This window comes from Falco biarmicus, chromosome 7 (genome assembly GCF_023638135.1).
Source record: "Falco biarmicus isolate bFalBia1 chromosome 7, bFalBia1.pri, whole genome shotgun sequence".
Classification (NCBI taxonomy): Eukaryota; Metazoa; Chordata; class Aves; order Falconiformes; family Falconidae; genus Falco; species Falco biarmicus.
The window spans coordinates 43310922-43333172 of NC_079294.1; the positions used below are offsets into that span (position 1 = coordinate 43310922).

The window sequence follows — 22251 nt, forward strand, 5'->3', positions numbered from 1 at the left end:
AATCCCTGTAAGAGCTGTTGCACAGTTGAACTGTCAGTCTAGCAATCACATGTCATAGCAGAAAGCAGCATTTCTTTTTGCCAGGCTGTATCTAAAACCGTAAACATGTTTCTTTTAAAACCACATTTGTTTCTCATTTGGCAGAGACTCCTTATTTTCCTGCTGCAGACCTCATTCACAACATGTTTGCAAACATACTAGCACAGCCTGGTTAAAGACTAAGCAAGTCCTTAGTCCTATCCCCAGCACTACAGGTGGAAGACAATTAAACTAAAAATTCTAATGAGCTAAAAAGTCTCTGTAATAAACGAAAAGCTGAAAGTAATGTTCTCTGCAATAGTTACCTTCAAATCTTACAGAATTGAAAAGAGAAGATCTTGTCTATAGTACTTCTATATTAAATCTTCACTCCCCGCCCCCCCCCCCCCCCCCCCCCCCCCAATTCTGTATCAGGAAAAGTTATTATATCCTACAGAAGAACTAGAAACTAGGCTATGACATTTTTGTTAAGATCCATAGATTTCTGAGCACCTCAGAGAATTAAAAAAATTGAAAATAACTGTTGGATATGAGGTACATTTAAATACTTCTTTCTTTCTGTTAGAGGCATGTTAATAACAAAAGGTTGGTTTTTAGGAGCACAAGGCAAATGCCTAGCTGCATGAAAATAGCTGACAACTGCTGATGTTCAATAATCTCATCTGATAAAACCATGCAAAGGGAGTAATTGCGTAAGGATTTCAGTAAAAGAATGCGCAGCTGGTTTTTCTGGCTTTCCAAAAGCAGCCTGTGTTCCTGTAAGCGGTGCTAGGCAATCATTGTCTCCCCATTTCCCTTGGACTTTTGATCTGGACTCAGTAGCTAGTTGTGCCTTTGCCTATCAAACACCTTTAGCCAGTTTGCCTCTGTGGATGTAGTTGCCACGCAATGTGGCAGGTAGCCAGGCCACAGGGCTTTGAATATGGGGCAAGGCTGGTGCTGGTGTCACAGGAAGATGAGGACATGATATGTCTCTAGAAGTTACAGTGCAGCTGTCTAACTGCTCTTTGATTCGGATGATTCAAGGAATGGGACTGAAATGCAGCAGTGTTGATATGCGAAAACAGTGCAAATTGCTGAAAACAGGGAATTAGGAGCTTCAATTTTGCACAAATCTGAAGTGAAAAACCACACTAGTGGTTCATAGTAGTATGCCTAAGGACATTATTTATTCCACTCATATAGCATGATTTTGTTTTTAATGGGCAGGCAGAAGTACTTGGCAGGCAAATGGCATAGTCATGGACTAGGTATTGGCTACTGTGAAGATGAATTCTGCACTTGTGTGTCTAATACAAACAGTAGGGTGCACACACAGAGTCTAATATTCCCAGAGAAATCAGGGCTGACGTTTAACTGCCCCTGGGAATAGAAGAGGAAATTAATACAGTGGGTATGGAAGACAGAGACTTGACACAGCAAGAAGAAACAAGAGGCAGAAAAAAGGTGAATGACTGGATGGTGAGTCAGTGATATTTTTGTTGCGTTTATGCATGTGTTTATTTTCTGGGTGTGATATCTGAATTAAACATTAGATATACCTAAAGAATGGATACATGTACATACTGTGGAGTGCTCTCAGCTACTGGGACGCACATGGACACACAAACACCACAAGGAACAACATTAAAAGAAGCCTATTAAAGCTGCAAGGTCAGTTGTTCAGAATCATGACGATCAGAGTAAGCCTATTTCTTGCTTTCTTTGCGCTTATGCCTCATAATCCAGTTTTTAATTACACAGTAACAGGTTTGTGTTTTTTTTTTTTTTCTTCTGTAGGACACCTGCCTCAGTCAGTGCACACAACAGGCAGTGTATGCTCTAGGGAAGTAGTATTTCCCAGTTCAATATACACCTTATTTACTATGTGTTGTGCAGCTCCAGCTCTGGAGAAGAATTATTGCTTAGGATGTTGCCTGTGGAGCTCATCAACATTACATCCTGAGTGCTTCACAACATTAGCCATTTAGTTTTTACCACTGAGATGGCTATAATTTCCACAGAAAGAAGGTGATAAACAAATCAGGAAAAGCCAAATGCCATCTGTCTGTTATGGGGTTTTCCACTGGAAATGCCAAGGAGCTGTTTTTTTTCAGACAGCTTAATATTATACATTTCTTGGACTGTTAAAGTAAAGTTCCCATTGGCTTCGGTCACAGCTGTGGATCCTGAGTCCGCATTTCAGACTTCCATGAAGCCGGGCTGTTGGCTTAGAAAGAAAAGAGCATGCAAATAATGGTCATTAGGGTTGAATGTGGGTTGGAGTGATTTGCCTGGCATTCTGTGACCCAAGCCCATGTGGAAATCAGTTTCCCACGTAGCCTTCAACAGCTTCAACCATTACGCCTTAATTTCACTTCTTGTAATCTTCTGGCTTGCTCATTTTGTAGCTTCCAACTCTTACAACACAATGCCAGGCTTTTAATTTTTTTTTCCAGACCGATACCCATTTGGGCCCTCAGCACAGATGGGATGTTTGGTGCTCACCTCTGTGGCCTGAGCTCATGAAGTACTTGGGCTGAACTGATCTCCAGCAAGCACTTGGTTAAGGGTAGTACAGTGCTGCATCTGAGTATCCCGTCTCCTGCCCTGGTAACTCAGTCAGTCTTGGGGTTCCCCCTAACACTGTTGCCTGTCCTGGCCCCTGTGCTGGGCCAGAGCTAATCCTGTCTCACTCTCCACACATTGCTTCTGGATTTGTCTTCATTTTCTCATCTGCTGCACTGATTCCTAGGCCTTCCCTGCCTGCCTAGCTGGCTCTGTCCTTAGCTGTCAGTCCTAGTCTTAACATTCACTGTTGTTCTCCCTGTAGGTAGTTCTCAGTCTTAGTTTCTCTACATCTTTCATCTGGGCTTTTTGTGCCAATTTTCTCCCAACTCTAGTGCAGCTGAAGGCTTGTATCCCCTGCCTCCTGCGCCGTGAACGCCAGCACAGGTAGTGCTGAGTGTCTGCAACACATCCTTTACTTTTGCCAGTTCTTTTGGTACAACTTCTACTGGAGCCAAGATGGGTCAATGGTCTCCTGAGGCTGGTGACAGCCCCACTTTATAAAAATGAGCTGATGAGCCATCAGTTCCATACCTCCCCCTTTCCCCTTATGGAGACCCTATTTCTATAGTGCTGCCTGGCTACCATGGGTGAGATCTGAGGTCATTCCCAAACCTGCTTCTCTCATCCTCTTAAATATGTAACTTGGCTGCCAAGTCATGGATATGTACTTGGCAGCCTGCAATAGCAACTGGAAACACAACATACACAATATGATTGTCAAAAAAAAAAAAGAGTTGGGTGTAGAGAACAGAGCCAGAGCTGAATTTTCAGGCTGATTTGAGATTCTTGCTTAGCTATCCATGGACTGATTGTGTTTGCATGAATAAACCTTTAAAGAGTACCTACAGGAGAAAAGATGCAGTGTTTGGAAGGCTATGGATATGGGAGGAAGTTAGGGCCAGGTTGCTTTATGGACATTTTCTTTCCCCACATTGTGTTGTCCATTTGTTCTTCCATGTAGTCAGGAACATCTCAGTGTTGCTTCCAGGAATGTTTTCCCTAGTTAGAAACCATTGCAAAAATGAATGATGCCATTTTTAAGAGCTGAAAGCACAGGAAACATTCCTTCTGTCTTACTGAGCTGACCTGTCTAAAGTCTTAGGTCAGGTCTTTTAATCTCTTTAAATTACATAACTGGCCTAGTGTAGCTGTACTAGCAAAGTTTTCTCAGATTTGGGCTGGTTTTCACCTTCTAGCTGACCTGATCTCCTGAGAGGTGCCTTCTTCCCCTGTCCTCTTATCTTTATCTGCATCTCCACTGGCCCTTCTCGGATTCCACCATGAACTGATGTAAAATGCTAACTCAGCAGAAGGCTTCTAATTTATTTTTGCTGGATTACTTCTTTTACAGTTTAGGGAGCCGCCTTGCTGTGGGGACAGGGAAGATAAATAATCAACACAAAGGTGGGAAAACTTTGATGGGAGCAAGAATGCCTCTTCCATCAACAACTAGCTATTAGCTTAGCAACGAGGACGGGCTTAGCTGTAACACGAAACCTCACTCTTTGTGGGGACTTGACTTCTACTGGCAAGAAGTGCTTTTGTCAATATAACTTGTACCAATTTTGGGTGTGATCTAAGCGGTCCTGGTTATACATGACACTAATCCACTGCAAATGACTACTATGAGAGGTTATCCACTTGCAAAAGCAAATGCTTCACAGTATCCCAAAGATCAAAACCTCTTCCTCAGAATCATGCCTGCCTTAGCGTACAGGAATTATTTCCTTGGGCAACTTGCAAATCTTGAGCTGATTGCTCACCTATGGACCTAGGTCGTGTCACAGACTTGTGACCTGGTAGATACACTTTTAAGTCTTGTGAAGTCTGAAGCGAAAGTATGTTTAACATTCAGAGTGCTGAACAGACACTAATGTCCATAACAGAGGGACCAGGTGCAGCTGCCCTCGCTGCTGCCAGCCCTGGGCCAGGAACCAGGAAAACCTCTGCAGCTCCCAACCGTCAAAAACACAGTAAGCCCAAGTGAGTGCCTGCAGAGATGTTATTGTGTGGAAAGCACTGAATTTTCCTGCTTGGACTAAAATGTTACCTAGGGAAGGTTCTTAGCAAAGCTGGGAAGGAGCAGAGCACACAGATCATGAGTGCCAGTGCAGAGCCTGCTGAAAGGGGATTTATGTGCTGGGAGCTGCAGTTCCCAGGGGACAGCAGACTGTCACCAGGATACTGCTATAAACAGTGGCTGCCTTACCCCCTTCACTCCTGGATGTGCCCCAGCCAAGCACTATGCTATCTCTTAGTCTCCTCACCTTTCCCAGGACCATCTTGTTGCTGCTGCTTACATTTGCCTCTGCAGCAGGTCCTGGGACCCATGGGAGGTCCCATGGGCAGGGCAGGGACCTGTCCCACTGCCCCAGCCAGGGAGCAAGGTGGCTGGGAACACTCATTCAGCCATTTGTATTAGTGAGAAGCAGCTGAGATGTGTTTTGAAGACACATGAACTGTATTTTCTCCTTCCTGTGATGTGTTGGTAGGCCTTGCTATGCCATATTACCACCTTTTCTATTTTGCCTTCACGGCTTATAATCCCTTGTGTGTAACAAAAAGGTACAGCATTTGCATGGCCCTTTTCATCAGTGAGTTGTAAACCGGTATTAGAAAGCTGGAGCCGAAAACTAGAACAGACAAGTTGAAATAACCACTTTTTGTCAAAGGATTAGAGCCATGGTTTCCTAATATTCATCTCTGTGATCTAACCATTGCATAGGCTGCTGGCTGCTGACATGAAATTATTCCAGTGTCCCATATCCAGTGCTCTACTACCAAATTAAGTTGAGCAAGAGTTTGTGAGAGCCTTGTGGCTGGTTGGCTGTCTGGTACCTGGCAAAAAGTCACAGAAAGCCTTGAAGTTGCACTCGGTTTAAATTTATAGGCAGAAGGATTTCAGCAATAAGGGCAATTTTGCTTTAAAGGTGACCTGCAAATAGTAGTGAAGGGTTTGCAAGTCTCTTTCACTAATTAAGAAAGGACTAGTAGTTCTTATTTATTTCCAGGGATTTGTTTTTTGGTATGGATTTTTTAAAAATACATAGATACTGTAAAATGCTGTTACTAGTAGTTTTGTCCAGTATCCTCTGAATAGTTTAGCTGGTGTATATTTAAAGTTCTCAGGATATCAGGAAAGTGCAAAATGTATTCCATTTTTAAACAAAGGTTTCCTTTCTCCTGATACTTAGTCACTACAATTACATAAATATTATTAAAAAAACCAAATAAAAGCCATATGTTGTTTAATGCGTGGCTCCATTTGATTTCTTAGTCTTTATTGATTCACTGGCAGTCAATCAATGTTCCTTAGCAAACTTTCAATTATTTATTCATAACCTGAAAGACATAAAAAAGGACGGTTACACATTTTTCTTTCTTAGGCTGGCAACCTTTAATTTCAGACAACTTCTGTTCAAACAACAAACAAAACCTGGGTGAAAAGCAGCCTGATGAAAGATAGAAAGTGGGCCCATATCCACAGTGCTTGCATTATAAATTCTTTGTTAGGCTGAGAACTTGAGCATAGATTTATGACATGAACTTTCTATGCTGTTTTCTTGAAGACGATAAAACTAACTACAGGTGTGTGGTACTGGAAAGGTGATACAAACACAAAAAATTTTGCAAAAAAAAAAAGAATGATGTTTACCTTCAAATTATGCAGGTTTAGGCCTTCATACAGCAGTTCCAAGTAAGGTAAAATCAGAACCTAATATTGTTTTACCCAAATATCAACTGCAGGACAAATTCTTAATTATTTTTTTTTCAACTGAGACTGGAGCTCCTTAACTGCTGTTGTGTGGCATCCTGTTAATGGAGAAAATCAGAAATATGCATTTACTCCATACTGTTCTCAAGCTAAACCCACTACAGCGGGGTGGTGAAAGTGTGTGGTGAGTCCTGCCACGTCAGAAATGTGCACCATGCGCTGGGGCAGCAGTGCTGAATACGGGGGCCAAATGCCACCCCAGGTAATCTATAGGTGGAGGTCCACAGGGTGATGTTCCCTGTTGCTGGTGTTACATATGACCCTGTGCAATGGTGAGCACCAGAGGACTGTAGAACTTTGGGGAAACCGCAGCTCTGCAGGGAACAAAGTGCGTGTAACTGTTCTTTGAATCTCTGTGGCAGCTGTGGATTAAGACTGTATCAAGCCATTGAAACCACTGGTGCAAAAAAACCCAACACTCAAACCATATCCCTGCTGCTGACTTCTCCAGTGCAGGGCAGGGAGCGTGGTGGAGCACGGCAGCAGTGGGTCAGCCACACGCTGCCTGTTGCTGCCTCCTGCCCTTCTGGGCATTTTCCAAGCCTTTGTCACAGTGGAGCCAGGCTGCTCATCTCTCTGCTGGTCACATGGCTACTGCAGGCACCTTTCATGGTCTGTGTCTCAGCAGCTCCGACCAACTTCTCTGTTGGGCTTGGGAACGCTGCTGACTCTGCCAGGTAGCTCTCCAGGGAGAGGTGTGAGCTCCCTGGTGACCTCTGCCTGGCTCTGCCCTCAGTAATCCCCCCAAAAAGCTCTGGAATGGAACAGTTTACATTTAAAATCTTTCTAAAGCCACTTGAGACACTGCTTGAAAGGGTTTACCTGGTGCAGTGCGTATGGCAGCAGGAGACAGAGCAGGAGGACCTGAGGAAGTCCCTTTACTCTTTGCTTCTGTGTTCTTGAAAGCAATGTCTCATATTGACCTCACCACAACCCAGATGTTTTGTTTAGTGCCAATTAGAGGCCAAAATAGATACGCTTTTGTATCATGAGATATTGACCTCTTTGTACTGCTGCTAGTAACTGAAACTCATATTACTGCATGCTCATACTCTGTATTTCAGCTCCAGTCCCACAGCAAAGGAAAACTTGAAGGCAGGAAAAAATATTCACTTTCAGGAAATGCGTGTCGAGACATTAAAGAGGTTATTTCAATTTGACTAGCATAGCTGAAAAAAGAAACGAGATCATTTGGGTGGAAATATTTTCCTCCATTGTCTGAGGATCATGCCTGAACAAAGCATGTGAAACAGGAAGCCAGCTGTCATTTCAACAGGGTGGATGAGTGGTCTGAATGTAAAAACAGAGCCAGACATGCCTGGTGTTGAATGCTAGCTCAGGCACTAGCCTGCTATGACTTTGGTAAAGTCATTCAGCGTCTTTGTTGCTGTTTCCAGATCTCTCAGAACGAGGTAATAATTCTCATCTGCTCTAAAGAGTATTGTGAGGTAATTAATTCATCTGTGTAAGGCACTTCAAAGATTAAAGTATGATTATTATTATTATTAATTTTATAAATTCACAACATGGTATAGCTGACTTTCATCCATTACTTAAAATGTCTTTGATCTAAATAAAACCGTAGCAATTTATTATATTAGCAACTAAAAGAGCAACTTCAGACGCAACCTTAGAGGTGAAATGTCCTATTTCTCTCAACATCTCCAGCCTGTTTTGTGGTTATAATAGTTGAAAGTTAGTTCAGGATACCTGCCAAACACATTTCACTGCCTATCCCTTTGAAAGTGAGTGCAATGAAGAGAGTACATACCAGGTTGATAATCTTAATTCTTAAACTAGAATTAACTCTGTGTCCTTAAATGTTATGTATTGGGTGAACCACTAGCATCTTCCAAGATGACTGCAGTGCAATGCTCCCTGAAAGAAGGCTGGCTGACAAAGAAGGAAAATTGCATAGGCTGTCCAAGTGGGTACAGCATGAATATGAGGTGTTGGATGATGTCAAATGTGAGTAATTGCTCATGTTTCATATCAGCAAGGCATCACCCATGTGAGTTAGAAAGCTATTACTACTAACACTAGCAATTTTTTGTATAAAATATTTGTTTTCTCCTCTGTATATTTTCAGGTGCTGCTTTGCTTTTGAAAGAAGCAAATGAGTCACATGTTATCATTTGCAGCAGTTATGAGGTATGTCATTTAGAGTTTGTTTTGAGAATTAGGTACATGTAGATGGTAGCAGAGGGACCAGGGTGTATGAGAAGTAGAATATGAAACATCAGAGGTTTAAAATCTCTCATCTGTGAGGTTCAGTGGGAAATAATACCAAATAGATGCTGTCCTCGACACGTGTGGAGAAATAATCCTATCATCTGTTTGAAAGCCTTCCACTCTGTTACCTAAAGGAAGCCAAGAACTTGGGCCTAAAAATCCAAAGGTTGTTACCTATTTTACTCAAAATTAAATTCCACGTTAGCCAGCGCATCTGCAGCACTGGGTGCACCAGTAATGCTAACGTGACTGGAAATCTGGGCTGCCTTCCTGTGCTACTGCTATTCCTGTCAGAGCTACAGGGCTCTTTATTTGTACTGTCACTTCTCAGCAGTACTTCTCTATAGGCTAAAAGTGAGGAGGCAGTAGGTGGAGCATTATATCTCAGAGGCATATCCCTGAGATCACCAGGGCCATACGGCGGCTGCATTGCCTTTTAGACCTTGTTGAGCCTTTGCCATGCTGTCTTTTCAGAAGGGGAGAGGTGTCTGAGTTGTCCCCCTTTTCCTTTGAATGTGCATGCCACTCTTCTAGTATGTTCAGTGCAGAAAACATGCTTCTTGGAATTATGTCTGGTAATATTCAATTCAATCTACTCCTCAGTGTGTTTATTGGACTCTGTTAGTAATTCTCTAAAAGCCTTCAAAGTCTTAGTGTAGGGTGGAGTGCTTGCTACGAATAGGTCTCAGCCATACAGCTAGTATTCGGTGTAATGCAGGCCCTTGAGCAGAGACTTTGTTCTTTTTCATAATGGTGTGGTGGTGTCTATATCTGTAAATCCATAGACTTCACAGTGATCTTTCTAACTTCCATTTAGGAATGAGAAACTAGATGAGTTCCTCATGGCCTTGCTCTTCTGCCTATCTTTTTACCTGGAAAAAATTGCCATGCAGGTCCTTAATTTCGTGAGTACATGACTTTAGGGGTGGAAGTACACAGAGCTTCCCCAGAAAATGTGGAATCACAGGGCAGTCTTTCATGTCAGAATTAGCGAGAGTCTCCTTAGAGATTCTCTAAGGAGAAAAACCCCTTGGGTCTCACCGTTTGTGTCTCCTGTCCCCTTGTCCTCTGTGCTCTACAGGACATACGGTCCTCTGAATATGTAGAAAGATGGATTGTCTGGGAGGGTTTGAACCCCGCTTTTCCCTATCCTTGCCCTTAGCAGCATGCACTGTTGTTAACATGGCATAGATCCCTGTAGTCTCCCTTTCAAGATGCTGGCTGTATCCAGTCCTGCTGCAATGGGGTCACCAAACAATTTGGCTCCGTAAGGTAATGCTGCAATTTGAATAAATCATTAGTACTACCACAAATGTTAAATCTATGTGAGTGCTCTGACTGAATTACCATCCCTTAATGCCATTTTCCAGTAATAACATTAGCATCCAGTCATTGCTGCTTGCAATACGGAGCAGCAAATAGTTGCAGCTCAGTCTGCTGGTTGTTAATTTGTACTGTGGGTCACGCTGCTTTAAGACTTCGTTTCTAGGTGCTAGAAACATGTTACAACATGAGGAATATATGCTAGGAAAGCAGTTCCCAAGTAAGGGTGTGTGACCATGCTTGCTGCCTTGCAGAGTGGAAGTTGAGATGCCAGGGGAAGAGTTTAGGAGCTGCTGTGTTAGAGGGTTATACGCCTCGGGAGAGAGCATTGCAGAGTTACAAACCACGATTGCAAGAAACTTCAATGATTTTCTGGAGCCTATAATAGTCTCTAAGAATTGATTAACCATTTTCTTAAAACACTTAGTGATTACTTACTTCACAGTTTATGAAGCCTTGATATAAAGTGGGGCTGAGTGGATTGAAGAAAAGACTGCTGGGGGATTGCTGGCCTTAAGGAATTGATTTGTTTTACATCCATAGATTGACAGGTGTTTCTTTCATTGTGCAAGGAATAATTCATAAATAAAGAAAACCATCAGCATAGTTTCATACACAAAGGTCAGATGCAGTTGAGGTGCTCTGAGCTGCAATTTGTGAAATGATCCGCTCATTCTTAGCTGGTAAAGGACAAGAAGGCCCCTCCATGGGTCATGACACCTCAGTGTGGCTCATAACATCTAGTGATGTGGCAAATACAGAAACAGACTGAAACAAAGAGGAGTTGGGACCTATTGCAATATAGGATTATGTTTCCTGGATCAAGGGGGCTCTGGTTAGTAGGTATCAGCTATAAGCACTGGATAAATCCTGCCCGGAGAGACATATCAGTGTGCTCTGGCATGCAGTGCTCCCAGAATGAATCCTGCCTTTTGGTGGGAAACATATGCTGATTTACCACTTCTACAATACTGTTTCATTTAGATTCATTACATCCCCTGAAGGGAAGTGGCTTGGTTGTCAGGATAACCTGCATGCAGTGTTAACATCAGAGAAGCTTAAAGAAGAGACACCATGCAGAAGCAGGAATTCAGGGTATTGATCTACTGAAGAATAAATAAAAGGAAGGGAAATAAAATGACAAAAGGCAATTTTAGGTCCTATTTAATGTTGAAGTTCATCCTTAATTGTTTTAGCATCTTAGCTGACTTGGAGGAGCCAGGAGGTATTAATCACAGTGTGAAGAGCTTTCAGATACTGCATCTTCTTTCCATGTTCAAGACCTTCCATTTCATCTATTATCCACCTGGTCTAATTCTGAACTTGGTATGTGCTGTATTTCATGCCAAATGTAGCAGGGACTGTCTTTTCCCTCCTGTGGAGCAAAGTTCTAGAATGGTCTTCCACTAGGAAGTAGTGGGGGCAGCCAAGAAAACTACTTTGTTTCTGAAGGTGGAGTTCTGTGAGCTTGTGAAAGGGATTTTATAACTACATAATAGAATCATAATGACATAAAATTACACTTGTGATAAGAATCCTTAGGTCTGTGATATGTTTACATATTTGAGAGAATGTGAAAGAAGACTGCATAGCCATTTATTTTCCTATATCTATCTGACATAAATCCCACGCTCAGGGCTGTTGCTGGTGACCTGCTCAGGAAGAAAACTCCCTCCCCCTTCCTCCAAGATATAATTTAGGTTCAGAGGCTTTTTTGCTTTCCTCTGTAGTACTGGCTATGTGCCACGAGTAGAGACAGGCTGGAGGCAAGACACGCCTGTACCATTTCATGTTTCTTGTTAGTAATACCTATAATTTGCTCCCAGTTAAACTGGAGACAGGGCTTGTGACCTGCCTAGTCCTTTATCAGCCTCATGTTCCCACATGATAGTCACATCCAACAGCTGTGCAGTCCCTGAGCTGCTATTCTCGTAGACCCTGTGTGATAACCCGGTAACACAGCGCTGGTTATTCCTGCTCCTAGTTTGTGTGTTTTGGGGTTCCTGCCATTTGGGCTGCCTATGAGAGATGCCTAACTCATCTTTTGGGCCTCCTTTTGTCCACAGGGAGCCAGGCCTGAGTAGCTCCTCAACTGTCTTGAACCTAGACCATGTAGAAGCATCAGTGTCCACAGTGCCTCAAGAGAAGACCTAAGACCATCCTACCTTCAGAAGTCATTGCTTCTGTGCATTAAACTTCCTTTGGAAAAGAAAGTATTGGAAGGGGTTCCTGTCAGAGAAGGTCAGGATTAATCTGGACATCTTTGACTTTTTACGCCTTTGTCTTTTGTTGATGTCATGCTGATTCTTTGTAAATCCAAGCCTGAGGCTCTTCTGGCATTTTCGAGGTTCAGAAAGATCTTGTAACTAACTTCAAAAACAACCAAACAGTTTTCCAAAACAGTGGGCATGAGGCATTCCCCCACTGGAGACAGCTTGGGAGTATTCACCTCTGAAATATGTGACTCTAAGAGCAAAAACTCACTAGCAGTGGATGAGACATGAATGGAAAAAGGGCTATTATTTCTGTCCTGCATTTTCTTTCCCCTTTATTTTCTGTTTCTGCTTCCATCCCTTTCATGTCTTTTGGGGAAAATCAGCTGAATTTTATTAGCAATTATCCTTGAGAAGCATAGAGTAATTGTCCTAATTTATTAAAGGTGGGTTGTGTAGGAAGCTTTAGGGCCGGAGGCCATCAGGGATAGGACAGATAAAACCAGCTCTCCTGAGCGTGAAAGGAGGCTGGTAACTTTGAGGCCGACAGCACTCCCAGGCCCTGGCAGACAGCCGGGTGGATTACAGGGGAAGCAGAGGAAATAGAAAACCCTTTGGTTTGGCATTTCCTTAGTGTTTGATCTGAGCTGGTTTAAAATACAGGCTTGCGGTGGCAGCCGTTCTTGTTTAGAGGCGGTCCCACAAGCACCTCGTGTGCCTTTTTGCAGAGGAGTAAGTGCTGCCTCTGAGTGAGCCAGACCTGCAGCTCCAGGCCGCCCCAGGACAGAGCCTGCGCCTGGAGATGTTTAAATGCACCTCCAGGGCTCTCATGCAGGCTGCAGAAAGGGCTCACAAGTATGCAGGATCAAAGATGGCAATCTGATGGGCTGTGGGCATGCAGCTTACAGCTGTGTGGGGCAAGAGAGGCTGTCTGGGCCCAGGCCCTGCGGCCCCACCAGTGCTGCCGAGCTGCGCTGGAAGTGCCTCAGCCCGGCTGGGCTGCGGAGGGTCCCCTGACAGCGGTGCCACCCAGCATGGTGGTTTGTGTGCCTGAACACAATTTTGTAATCAGTAACACAAAAATTGTGTTACTTCTCAGGAACAGCCAGTCTTCCTAGCATCCCTTCTGTCCAGAACACCTTTCCTAAACTTTTTTTCCCATTTTGTTTTAAGCAAGACTATGATATTTTTAGAGAAGAAAGACATGGATGATGTGCTGGCGAAGTTAGGGTGGCCAGGGTTCACCTTGCCAGGGTGTACCTGTGACTGTGTCCTCAGGTGAGGCATGGCACAGCAGCACCACAGGCCTGGTGGAGAGTAAGCCCGTCCCTTCTGGGGACTCTTGCTATGTCAAGGGCTACGGCAGCCAGGGCCAAAGCCTCTGCCAGGTGGCACAAGTGAAGGCCCAGGGTAATAAACGTCTTGTGAACCAAGGAGCCAGGCAGGGCTCAGGGACCTGAGACAGAGAAGTGTCTCAGAGTGCCCTGATCTCCCTGCAGCTCTATCTCATCTCATAACCGACTCCAAAAGTGCTTCTGGTGAGCTGTTGCCAGCTGACTTGGGCACAATGAGTTGCAGCAGAGCTCTGGATACCAGACTGGAAAGCTCTGGTACGTGGAGGCCTTGCTAGATACACAGAGCAAGAAACTTTAACGGGTTCAACATGAAAGTCAGCAGGGCAAAAATCAGTGCCAGCCATGGATCTCACCCCTGCCACTTCCACTTAACTAAATCTTGAAAGCAGATGTTACGTACCTATTGCTTGCCACTGATCCCTGCATAAATTTTCTGTTATGCCAAGTCTGAGATAGCGTAAGACTAGGTCAGCAAGTGAAGGAGACCATCTTCCCAATGGCCAACAAGTGAAGGGGGTAGAGACAAGAAGAGGTCTGCTTGGGCATTGGAAGAGGAGGACTCCTACCTCTGAGCAGGGAAGATGGTGCATGTTTTTTTTCAGAGTGGTGGAGACCAACTGCTCTTTAAATGCAATGCTCCCAGCAATGAACTGAAAGGGGAGAAAGACTCATAGTGGGAATTTAAAAAGAAACTGATGAAGGCAGGAGAGGATGGGAGAGTGAAAAGGCAGAGAAACCAAGGGAATGATGAGGACAAGAAAAGGGGAGTTTAAACAGAGGTGAGGGTGCTGTATTTTAACCCGAGCTGGCAACTAAGCACCACAAAAAATGGTCAGTGGATGGAGAGACATCATGCACTGTGCTAGTGTTAGGGACTCTTTCCTCAGCCATGTATGTTCCTGCACAATGTTTCGTTTTCCTGGCAGTCCCCACCCAGCACCTCAGTCCCATGGGATCTTCTCAGAATGGTATCAGGCATTTTTTTCAGTCACTCGGTGTGAAACTGCTGCCAGTCCCCCAGAGGAGTCACAAACATTCACCTGCCTTCCTGCAACACATCTCCAGGTAACCTTGCTCCTGTCTGGGGTGGGGCAACCTTGGTTTCCTTCTAATTAAGAGGAGAAGGTAACCTGTGAAATGATGGAGTTAAAAGGGAGCTGAAATTGCTGTCCCAACAGGGCTTTCATTTTAGCATGCCCCATGCCACAAGGTGCTGGACCTTGAGAATTAGGAATGTGTTCCTTCTGCATCCTGGCACATAGGCATTTCACTGAGCACTCCTGGGAGCAGCTTTCTCTGCCAAATCCCTGCTCCCAGATTCCTGCTGAGCAGAGGCATCCTCTTAACTTTCTTGCTGGTTGGACAGGGAGGGTCACGACAGCATTTCATTATTTCTATTGGGTGGCCTAATGTCTGCACTTAATGAGACTTGGAGGAACTTATAGTAGAAAGTAACTTGAATCCAAGAACTGGATGCAGCTGGATTAAAGATTAAACAACCTGTTGTATACCCAGCTAGTTAGCTCTACTGTCTCTTCACTCACTTGTATTGTCTGGTGGGTGGAATGTGCAGGGCTGAGGGGAGCAAGAGGTCTTGCAGCCAAAAATCTCCAGCATGGGAGTGAGAGCAGAGAGCTGAAAAAAGAAACTGTGTTCTTTAATATTTCCATTACAGTGGGGGTCAGAGGCTGGCTCTGGGTTGGGATGGTGTCCAGGCTGTGAAAACACAAAGGCCAGGTTGGATGGGGCTTGGACCAACCAAGTGGTCTAGTGGAAGGTGTACCTGCCCAGGGCAGGGGGTTGGAACTAGATGATTTTTAAGGTCCCTTCCAACGCAAACCATGCTATGATTTTATGAAAGACTAGAAAAGAGCTGTGCCTTAAAGCCTTCATGATGTAAGGTGCTGTATGAAGAAAGACCTCACGGAGTTACTCATAGCAGGGTGGCGGTAGCTGACTACAGCTGACTTCAGAGTTAGGCTAATGCTGAGCATGTTATAGTATAGGGCACTTCCCATACCATACTGCAATTATATAAATATAATCTTTTCCAGGCTGACTCAGTTTAACCTTAAATGTTATCTGGATCCTCCCAGACCATTATATGAACTGCTAAATACAAGAGCTACAGGACAGAACTGTTTAACACTCTTGATTCTAAAAGATGGTTAGGAATTTTTTGAGCGCACATGGTTTTGGATGGGAAAGATCCATCATCAAAATGGAAACTGTGGGGAAGGTTACTTTTGATGAGTTTTTTTTAACCTGCAAAATGTTTAGATTAAAGAGCTGAGAAACTACACATAATGTACCACCCCCAGTTTTACTATATTTTCTTACAAACCAACTATGGGTTCATGATGGTGTTGAAGCTTTTGCTTTTCACTCTAATTCACCATAGCAACATTTTAATGAAATCTTATACTATGTTGGTAAACTGCTTTCCCAGCCAAATCTGCCAAATGTCTATGTGTTCATATGAAATGATTGATTTTTCATGTAAAGTTTTTTTCTGAAATTTTAAAAAGGGAGGCTTAGGTGGAGAACATCTTCATCTTAACAATTTACATGATTTGTAAAATGCAGCATTAAAATCCTATCTTGATACTGTCCCAGACTGGAATTTGAGAGAGTTCTTCCAGGCCTGTTATTTGTGTATGTCAGAATTAGTCCTTTTGTGCCTCCAACGCTGAGGAAGGAATAGGTGTGTCTGGCTTTCTCCTTTTAAGTTGATGGGGATTGTGCAACCTTTTGTGGTGCCAGTTTCCTTATGGGCATTTGTCATAATGGGAAAAATACAGAGAGTTCTCAAAGCTGTATGCATCAATGGCACAAACACAGTCGAGCCAGCCCTTACTGATCTTGAAGCTAGCTTGATCCATGGGCAATTAGAGTCACAGCTGCAGTAGAGGGAGCTGCTAAATGTCACAGGAAGCATTTCTTCACCGTGTGCCCCTATGCACAGCAGTAGTTCTTGTCTGAAGCTGCTATCAACTTGCATCCAAACCCCACGCTTACTGCACGGTTTGCCCTCGGCTGTGCTGTCCCCTTTTATGCATGAACTCATCCTGTCCCACTCAGAGCCCTAAGAAATCAATATTACTACATTACTAGAAGGTATGATGCTTTTTGCTCACTCTTTCACATTTCTTACAAGTCCTGTCCTGAAGCTTCTTGCAAGTTTGATGTTTTCCCAACCCTTTCTGTATTTTCCTAGGTAATTAGCAACTGTGCCCTAGACGTGGGAGGTGCCTCCTAGTTCAACACTTATTTTAGGAAACTTTACTTCAAGCAGGTCTCTTAGCTTAATACCTCACCTCAGGGAAGAAAGCACTTGGAGAAAGAAAGGTAGAGACCCCCAGCCTTACTCTAATTATTAGCATAGTTTTCTGTTGCTGGCCTGTACATGGATATAGTTTAGTGGTGGACTTGCCAGTCCTGGGTTAACAGTTGGACTTGATGATCTTAAAGGTCTTTTCCAACCTAAATGATGCTATGATTCTATACGTAGGTTTATCTGCTAAACTAGGGACTAGTTCTAAGACTCTGCATGAGCCATATAATGTTGAAAGGTGAAGCTGAGGTCACTTTAGGTTTCTCCACTCTGGTACTCTGAATGAAGACAGAATACTGTGCTTTACCAGAAATCATAAGGAATCAAAAGCTTCAGAGTTGTTCTGGGAGTTCTGCTTTGGCAAATGGCCGTGCCAAACTTGCACAGTCAAGGTTTTTTCCCTTGCACAATATATGACGTTTCAGCAGGATTATGGCTGGTGGGAGCCAGGTAGGGAGATACATGGTCTTCTTGATCAAAAAATCAATAAATTAAAGTCAGCAGTTGGCAAATAGAGCGATAGGGCTAAAAGGTTTTATCTTCATGATCTGCTCTGCATTGACATTTCTGGGGTCGTGACAGCTGGGGATACCCTAGATGTGTGGAACACTTGATGTTACCAGGAAGATAAGGGACACATCAGGAGTTGGTGAGCTGATGCAGAGACAGGCTTCCCTGTACATCTGGCAGGACCAAGCCAGATCTGTGGGGATCTGTAGGCTAGCAGGGAAAATTTGCTTTCATTTCCATCAAGGTGAGTTGTGCCATTTCCAAGAGAACTGAGTGGCTGCTGGGATGTGTTCGTCACCCTCTGCTTTAATGGCCATTTCCATGATAGACAGTCATTTGGCTTTGTGTGAGAATCCCCAGGCTGAAGTGGGTGGCAAGAGCATCTCTCAGGCTTCCACTGGGCAAATTGCTGCTGCTTAAACAAAGGCCTTTTGTCATTCTTGGGCCTGTTTTACATTTCTTCTTGGAGATACATCAGGCATCTCCTTCCTGGTTTTCAAGTTTATTGTCTCAGCATTGCCCTGGCTTTGTGCCCTCGGTAACTCTGCTTGTTGCTTTTCCAGTGATGTCAGGAGGAGATTTTTTTATTGACTTCAGTGGGAACTGGGTTAGATCAGTGCTGACCACTTTTGAGAGGCCCATGCAGAGAGCTCAGTCTAGATAACATAGCAGGGGAACCTCACCCACTCATCACATTCAGCTTTGTTCTCTGTCAGATTTAATTGACGGAGCCATACAATATTTTGCATTTTCTCCTTCTGAGGCAATGCAGAAGTCCTGCCTTTCTCTTGGACAGTGGGTCTCCACATGCTGGTAATGAGGATCGACCAGCAACAACTTTATTGCCTTGGTGAAATGCCAGCTTGGCATAGCCCCATGACTCATATTCAATGCTCTGTTCAGAGAACTGAAAGGATGACTGCTGCTATTAATTTTGTGCTCTTGTTCACTGCCTTAGGAGAAAAACAATGTTGCAGAAAGATCAGAACTTCTTTGAGGTAAGAAAGACGCAAAGATAAATGGAGAGTGTGACTGAGTGTCAGCCCAGAGCATGTCCCACATCCAAATCCTTTGCTTTTCAGTTCCCCCCGTAGTTTACTTGTAGGGCAGAACGCCTAGAATAAAGCTTTACCTCTAGGGCCTGGATGTCCCTGTAAAATACTATCTCTTTGCCCTTCACCCCAAGCCTTTTTCCCTTGAGCCCTCAGCTGAGGGGTTTCAGTCTCTCTGTGGCTCTTGGACCCCAGGCAGTTCCCACCACAGCCTGAGGTCCCTCTGGGAAGGCTGGTCTGTAGGTTTCTTTTCATGATCGGCCTCAGTTTCATCTCTGTAGGTAAGAAATTTTACAACCTTCTTTTATTTCTGTTGCCCTTGGCGACATTTCTAGATGCCAATAAGCTATTCTGGCCTGCCACATACAGGTCCATCAGCTATTTATGAGACTCAGCTATGTAGCAGGGATTCAGCAAATTAATACAAAACAGCTGGGCCCAAATTATGCTTTGTAATTCATAAACTAGGAAGCCTTTCCTTAAAATAAGGGGTCTGTGGATTGAATTCCAAGGATGCACAGCAGTCCCAACAATGCCATCTTTTCAAGAACAGGCTTAGCAGAGATTTCATTTATTGAGAGTTGATTCAGCTTGTGCCAGGGATCACAAATGTTAAATAGGAGTGAAGAGCTAGATTTTGGTTTTTTAATCAGCAAGCAGACATGCGGAGGTGAGAGGCAATGAGTTCATTTTTGGTAGCAATATTTTCTGTGGTTGTACTGTCATCACTGAGGGTGGGGATCATCTTGTCTGCCTGCAGCAGCCCAGACAGTAGCTGTCCAGTCAGACCATGCCCTTGGGCTGCCTTGACAGCCAGTGCAGAAAAGAGCAGCTCAGCCAGAGGGTGAATTGCTGCCTCTTGAGATAGGTGTGTGTGAGAGGACCCCCCCCAGAATGACTCACCATCAGTCTCTTTCCATTGATTATTGAGGGAATCTGGGTGGTGATCTCAGCGTATCTCCTCAGTTTCTAGCAGCAAGACTAAGCCAAATTGGTCAGAGTTGAGCAAGATGAAATCCATCTGAGCTAACTCCATTTCTAGCCTCATCTGTCTGCACACCTTTAAAAAAACGGTTTAAAATCTTCACTGATGCACGCATGGTGAAGTTTGATGCCAAATGGCATTTTAATGGAGTGACACCAACCTGCACTCTGGGATGCAGCAGGACTCTGGGCCTTTTCCCAGTAAAAAGGGGACCTGTGTTTTCAGTTTAGGGCCTCTACAACTTCTGCAGCTATGTGGCTTGTCTTGTGTTCAAACAGAGGCACTTCCAAGTGATTCAGGAAGAAATTGGCAGGCTTCTTTGCTCTGACGTGTTCAATCCTGCCTTAAGAGACAGGAACAATGCTGACTTGCAGAAACCAGGAGAGTGGACTGCTAATACAAATACAGTGTGTTTGCCATATCTGAGGCACACGTTTGACACATTGGTGAGTCCTTAGGAAACCTGATCTGTCCGAATACACTGAGGTAACACCTGCATTTGTTTTCCACCAAGAAAAGTCCATGCCAAGCATCCTTCCATAAACAGCATGGTTCACCAGCGCTCACCAGTGCTCAGCACACTGCTGCCCTCACTGAAGGACAGTGCTCAGTACCTCTCCTAGAACCACTGCTGTTGGGGCAGAAACCCTCGACCTGGCATATGTGATGGCCTGCTGGACTTCTCAGAATCATTCACTACCAAGTAAGGGGCTGTTCCTTTGCCTAAATAAATTTGGTAGTGCTATGAGGAAGGATGTCCAACAGCTAGCTCTTCCTCACTGGGAGAGGGGCCATTGGACTCAGGATTTGGCCTGACTTATGAGACTTAGAAAGGAACAGGAGAGTATGTCCTGAGAGAGCCTGGAACTTGCAGAGGTGATACTCTTGGTTAACTGATGGCAAAGCAGCTACTGTCCATCACAGTGCTTTGTTTAAACTCAAAAGTTTTCTGGGGAAAGGAACTATGCTTTAAAATAAATTTTAACATAAGTTAATCAAAACCTCTCAAAATCAAAATAGGATGTTTATTTTTTCTCCCCTCTCATGATTCATTCTGATTTCTTACTTCTTGACTTTTAATTTTTTAATAGTGTTCTGATCAGATATTACTGATGTACTTTATTCCAAAAAACCTGATTTTATTAACTACATTGTACTTTTAAAATATAATTTTGATTATAATAGAAATAGAACCTTTTCTTCTGATTCATGATAAAACCAAAATCTTTCAAGCCTGGGTATACCATATGAGAGGAATTCCATTTCCCATGCAGCCATGATATTTCTTGAGAGCGTGGAATTTACTACAAATGCACATGTAACTGTTTTGTGCATGCTTTGGAAGCTGGGTGCATCCTGAGCATCTTGACTTTATAGCTTATGCAGGAAGTCATGTAATTCATATGCAATAGGGCCAAATTTTCCAGGGAGCGCTGAGCTTCACTTGGATGTATGCAATTTGTGTTGTGTGCTCCAGACAGAAACATGACATGCTGTGCAAGGTGCTGAGGGGTATAAGCATGGTTATTTGTTTTTCCCTGGGGGAGACCAGATATTTTCTGCTAAAGGAGGCAAGGTTCCTTGCTGGTTTACCTAGGAAATATTACAAATCTGTCCCCCTTTCTCCTGTTTTCCTTTGCTTCATTGTGTCAAGCAGTGAAAAAAAGGATGTTTTCTAACAGGGTGGGCATCACTAGAGCTCATTGTAGTGAGTTAAATCTCTTATAAGCATGCCTGCTGGGACGATGGAGGAAGAGGAGGAAGAGGAAGAACAAGAAGAAAGAATTAAGGAATGGTTTCTCCATCTGGAGAAATGCTTTGTAGTCAGAGCACTGTGCTCCCAAGAGCAATGACAGAAGGTGACTGTAATCAGAGCAGCTAGCAGAAGTGGTATCTGTGTTGAGTGGCATGGTTTCACATTGCTAAGTAAAATAATTTTGAAATTGCATCTTAAGAAGCCTAACTCATTTGTCAGAGGTGAGTTAGTTTAGCACGCAAGGGCCTGGACTGGGTGATTGGAGACCTGGACTGTAATGCCTGTTTCTGTCACTAACAATTCCTCCTTCAACTCCATGCCTTTGTTGCACCATTTCTGAGATTATTTTACTGACTTTTTTTGGGAAGTGCTTTGACACCTGCAGATGAATTTGATTATAGATTTTAATGTCAACACTCTTTTTCTAAAGGATTAGCAAAGCAACCAGGAGACACGACTTACTACAGTCTAAAAGTTTCTGAAATTTTCTTTTGAAAGAAGTTACTCTGGCATCTTTAATATATTGCGTTTCCTTTTTTTTTATTATTTCCATCATTTCTCATTTTGTTCTTCAATACAGCTAGTCTAATTTATGACTCATTGTGAAATAAGTATAGCAAAGAGAAATGCTGTTATTTAAAATATCTACCAAGTCTTCATTTGATTGTATCTTTTTAATGATATTTATTTTTATCATTGAGTTTGCATGATTGGGAAAGCAGATCTTAGATGTTCAAACTTAAAATATGCAGTTGGGATGTCAGTATCTTGAAACAAAATGAATTCATGGCAAGAAACAGTATCATTTTACCTGTAAGACTATATGTACCTGCTAATCATTAGCATCAGGAGGAAAAATTAGGATGAAAACCTGACTTTGTCACAGTCAATAAGGATCAATGAAAAAATAATGGATGATTAAACAGTGGAAGAAAACCAGAGAGGTAATATTTCCATCATTGTTGAGAGAAGAAATTTGACATGTTAGTGCTGGCTTGGAAGATTTTCAGCAAAATGTATCTAGGCTGGATAAAAATAATACAATTTTCCCTTGCAATGTGTGGTTCAGTTTTTAAAAGGATGAAATTTTGCAGCATGATTATGATGAGAAATATACTTCTAGAGTA

At 43.3% G+C, this 22251-nt stretch overlaps 1 protein-coding gene across 1 annotated transcript; it reads left to right on the top strand.

Moving 5' to 3' along the window:
- The first annotated feature begins 1434 nt into the window (after window positions 1-1434).
- PPP1R36 (protein phosphatase 1 regulatory subunit 36) lies at window positions 1435-21221 on the top strand. The gene is given in 14 exon segments (XM_056345990.1): window positions 1435-1500; window positions 2852-2973; window positions 6137-6238; window positions 7429-7509; window positions 8211-8332; window positions 8454-8490; window positions 8492-8515; window positions 9414-9489; window positions 12730-12749; window positions 13306-13449; window positions 18290-18329; window positions 19599-19788; window positions 19876-19986; window positions 21082-21221. Coding segments are annotated over 14 exon segments (1275 nt in total).
- Window positions 21222-22251: the final 1030 nt, after the last annotated feature.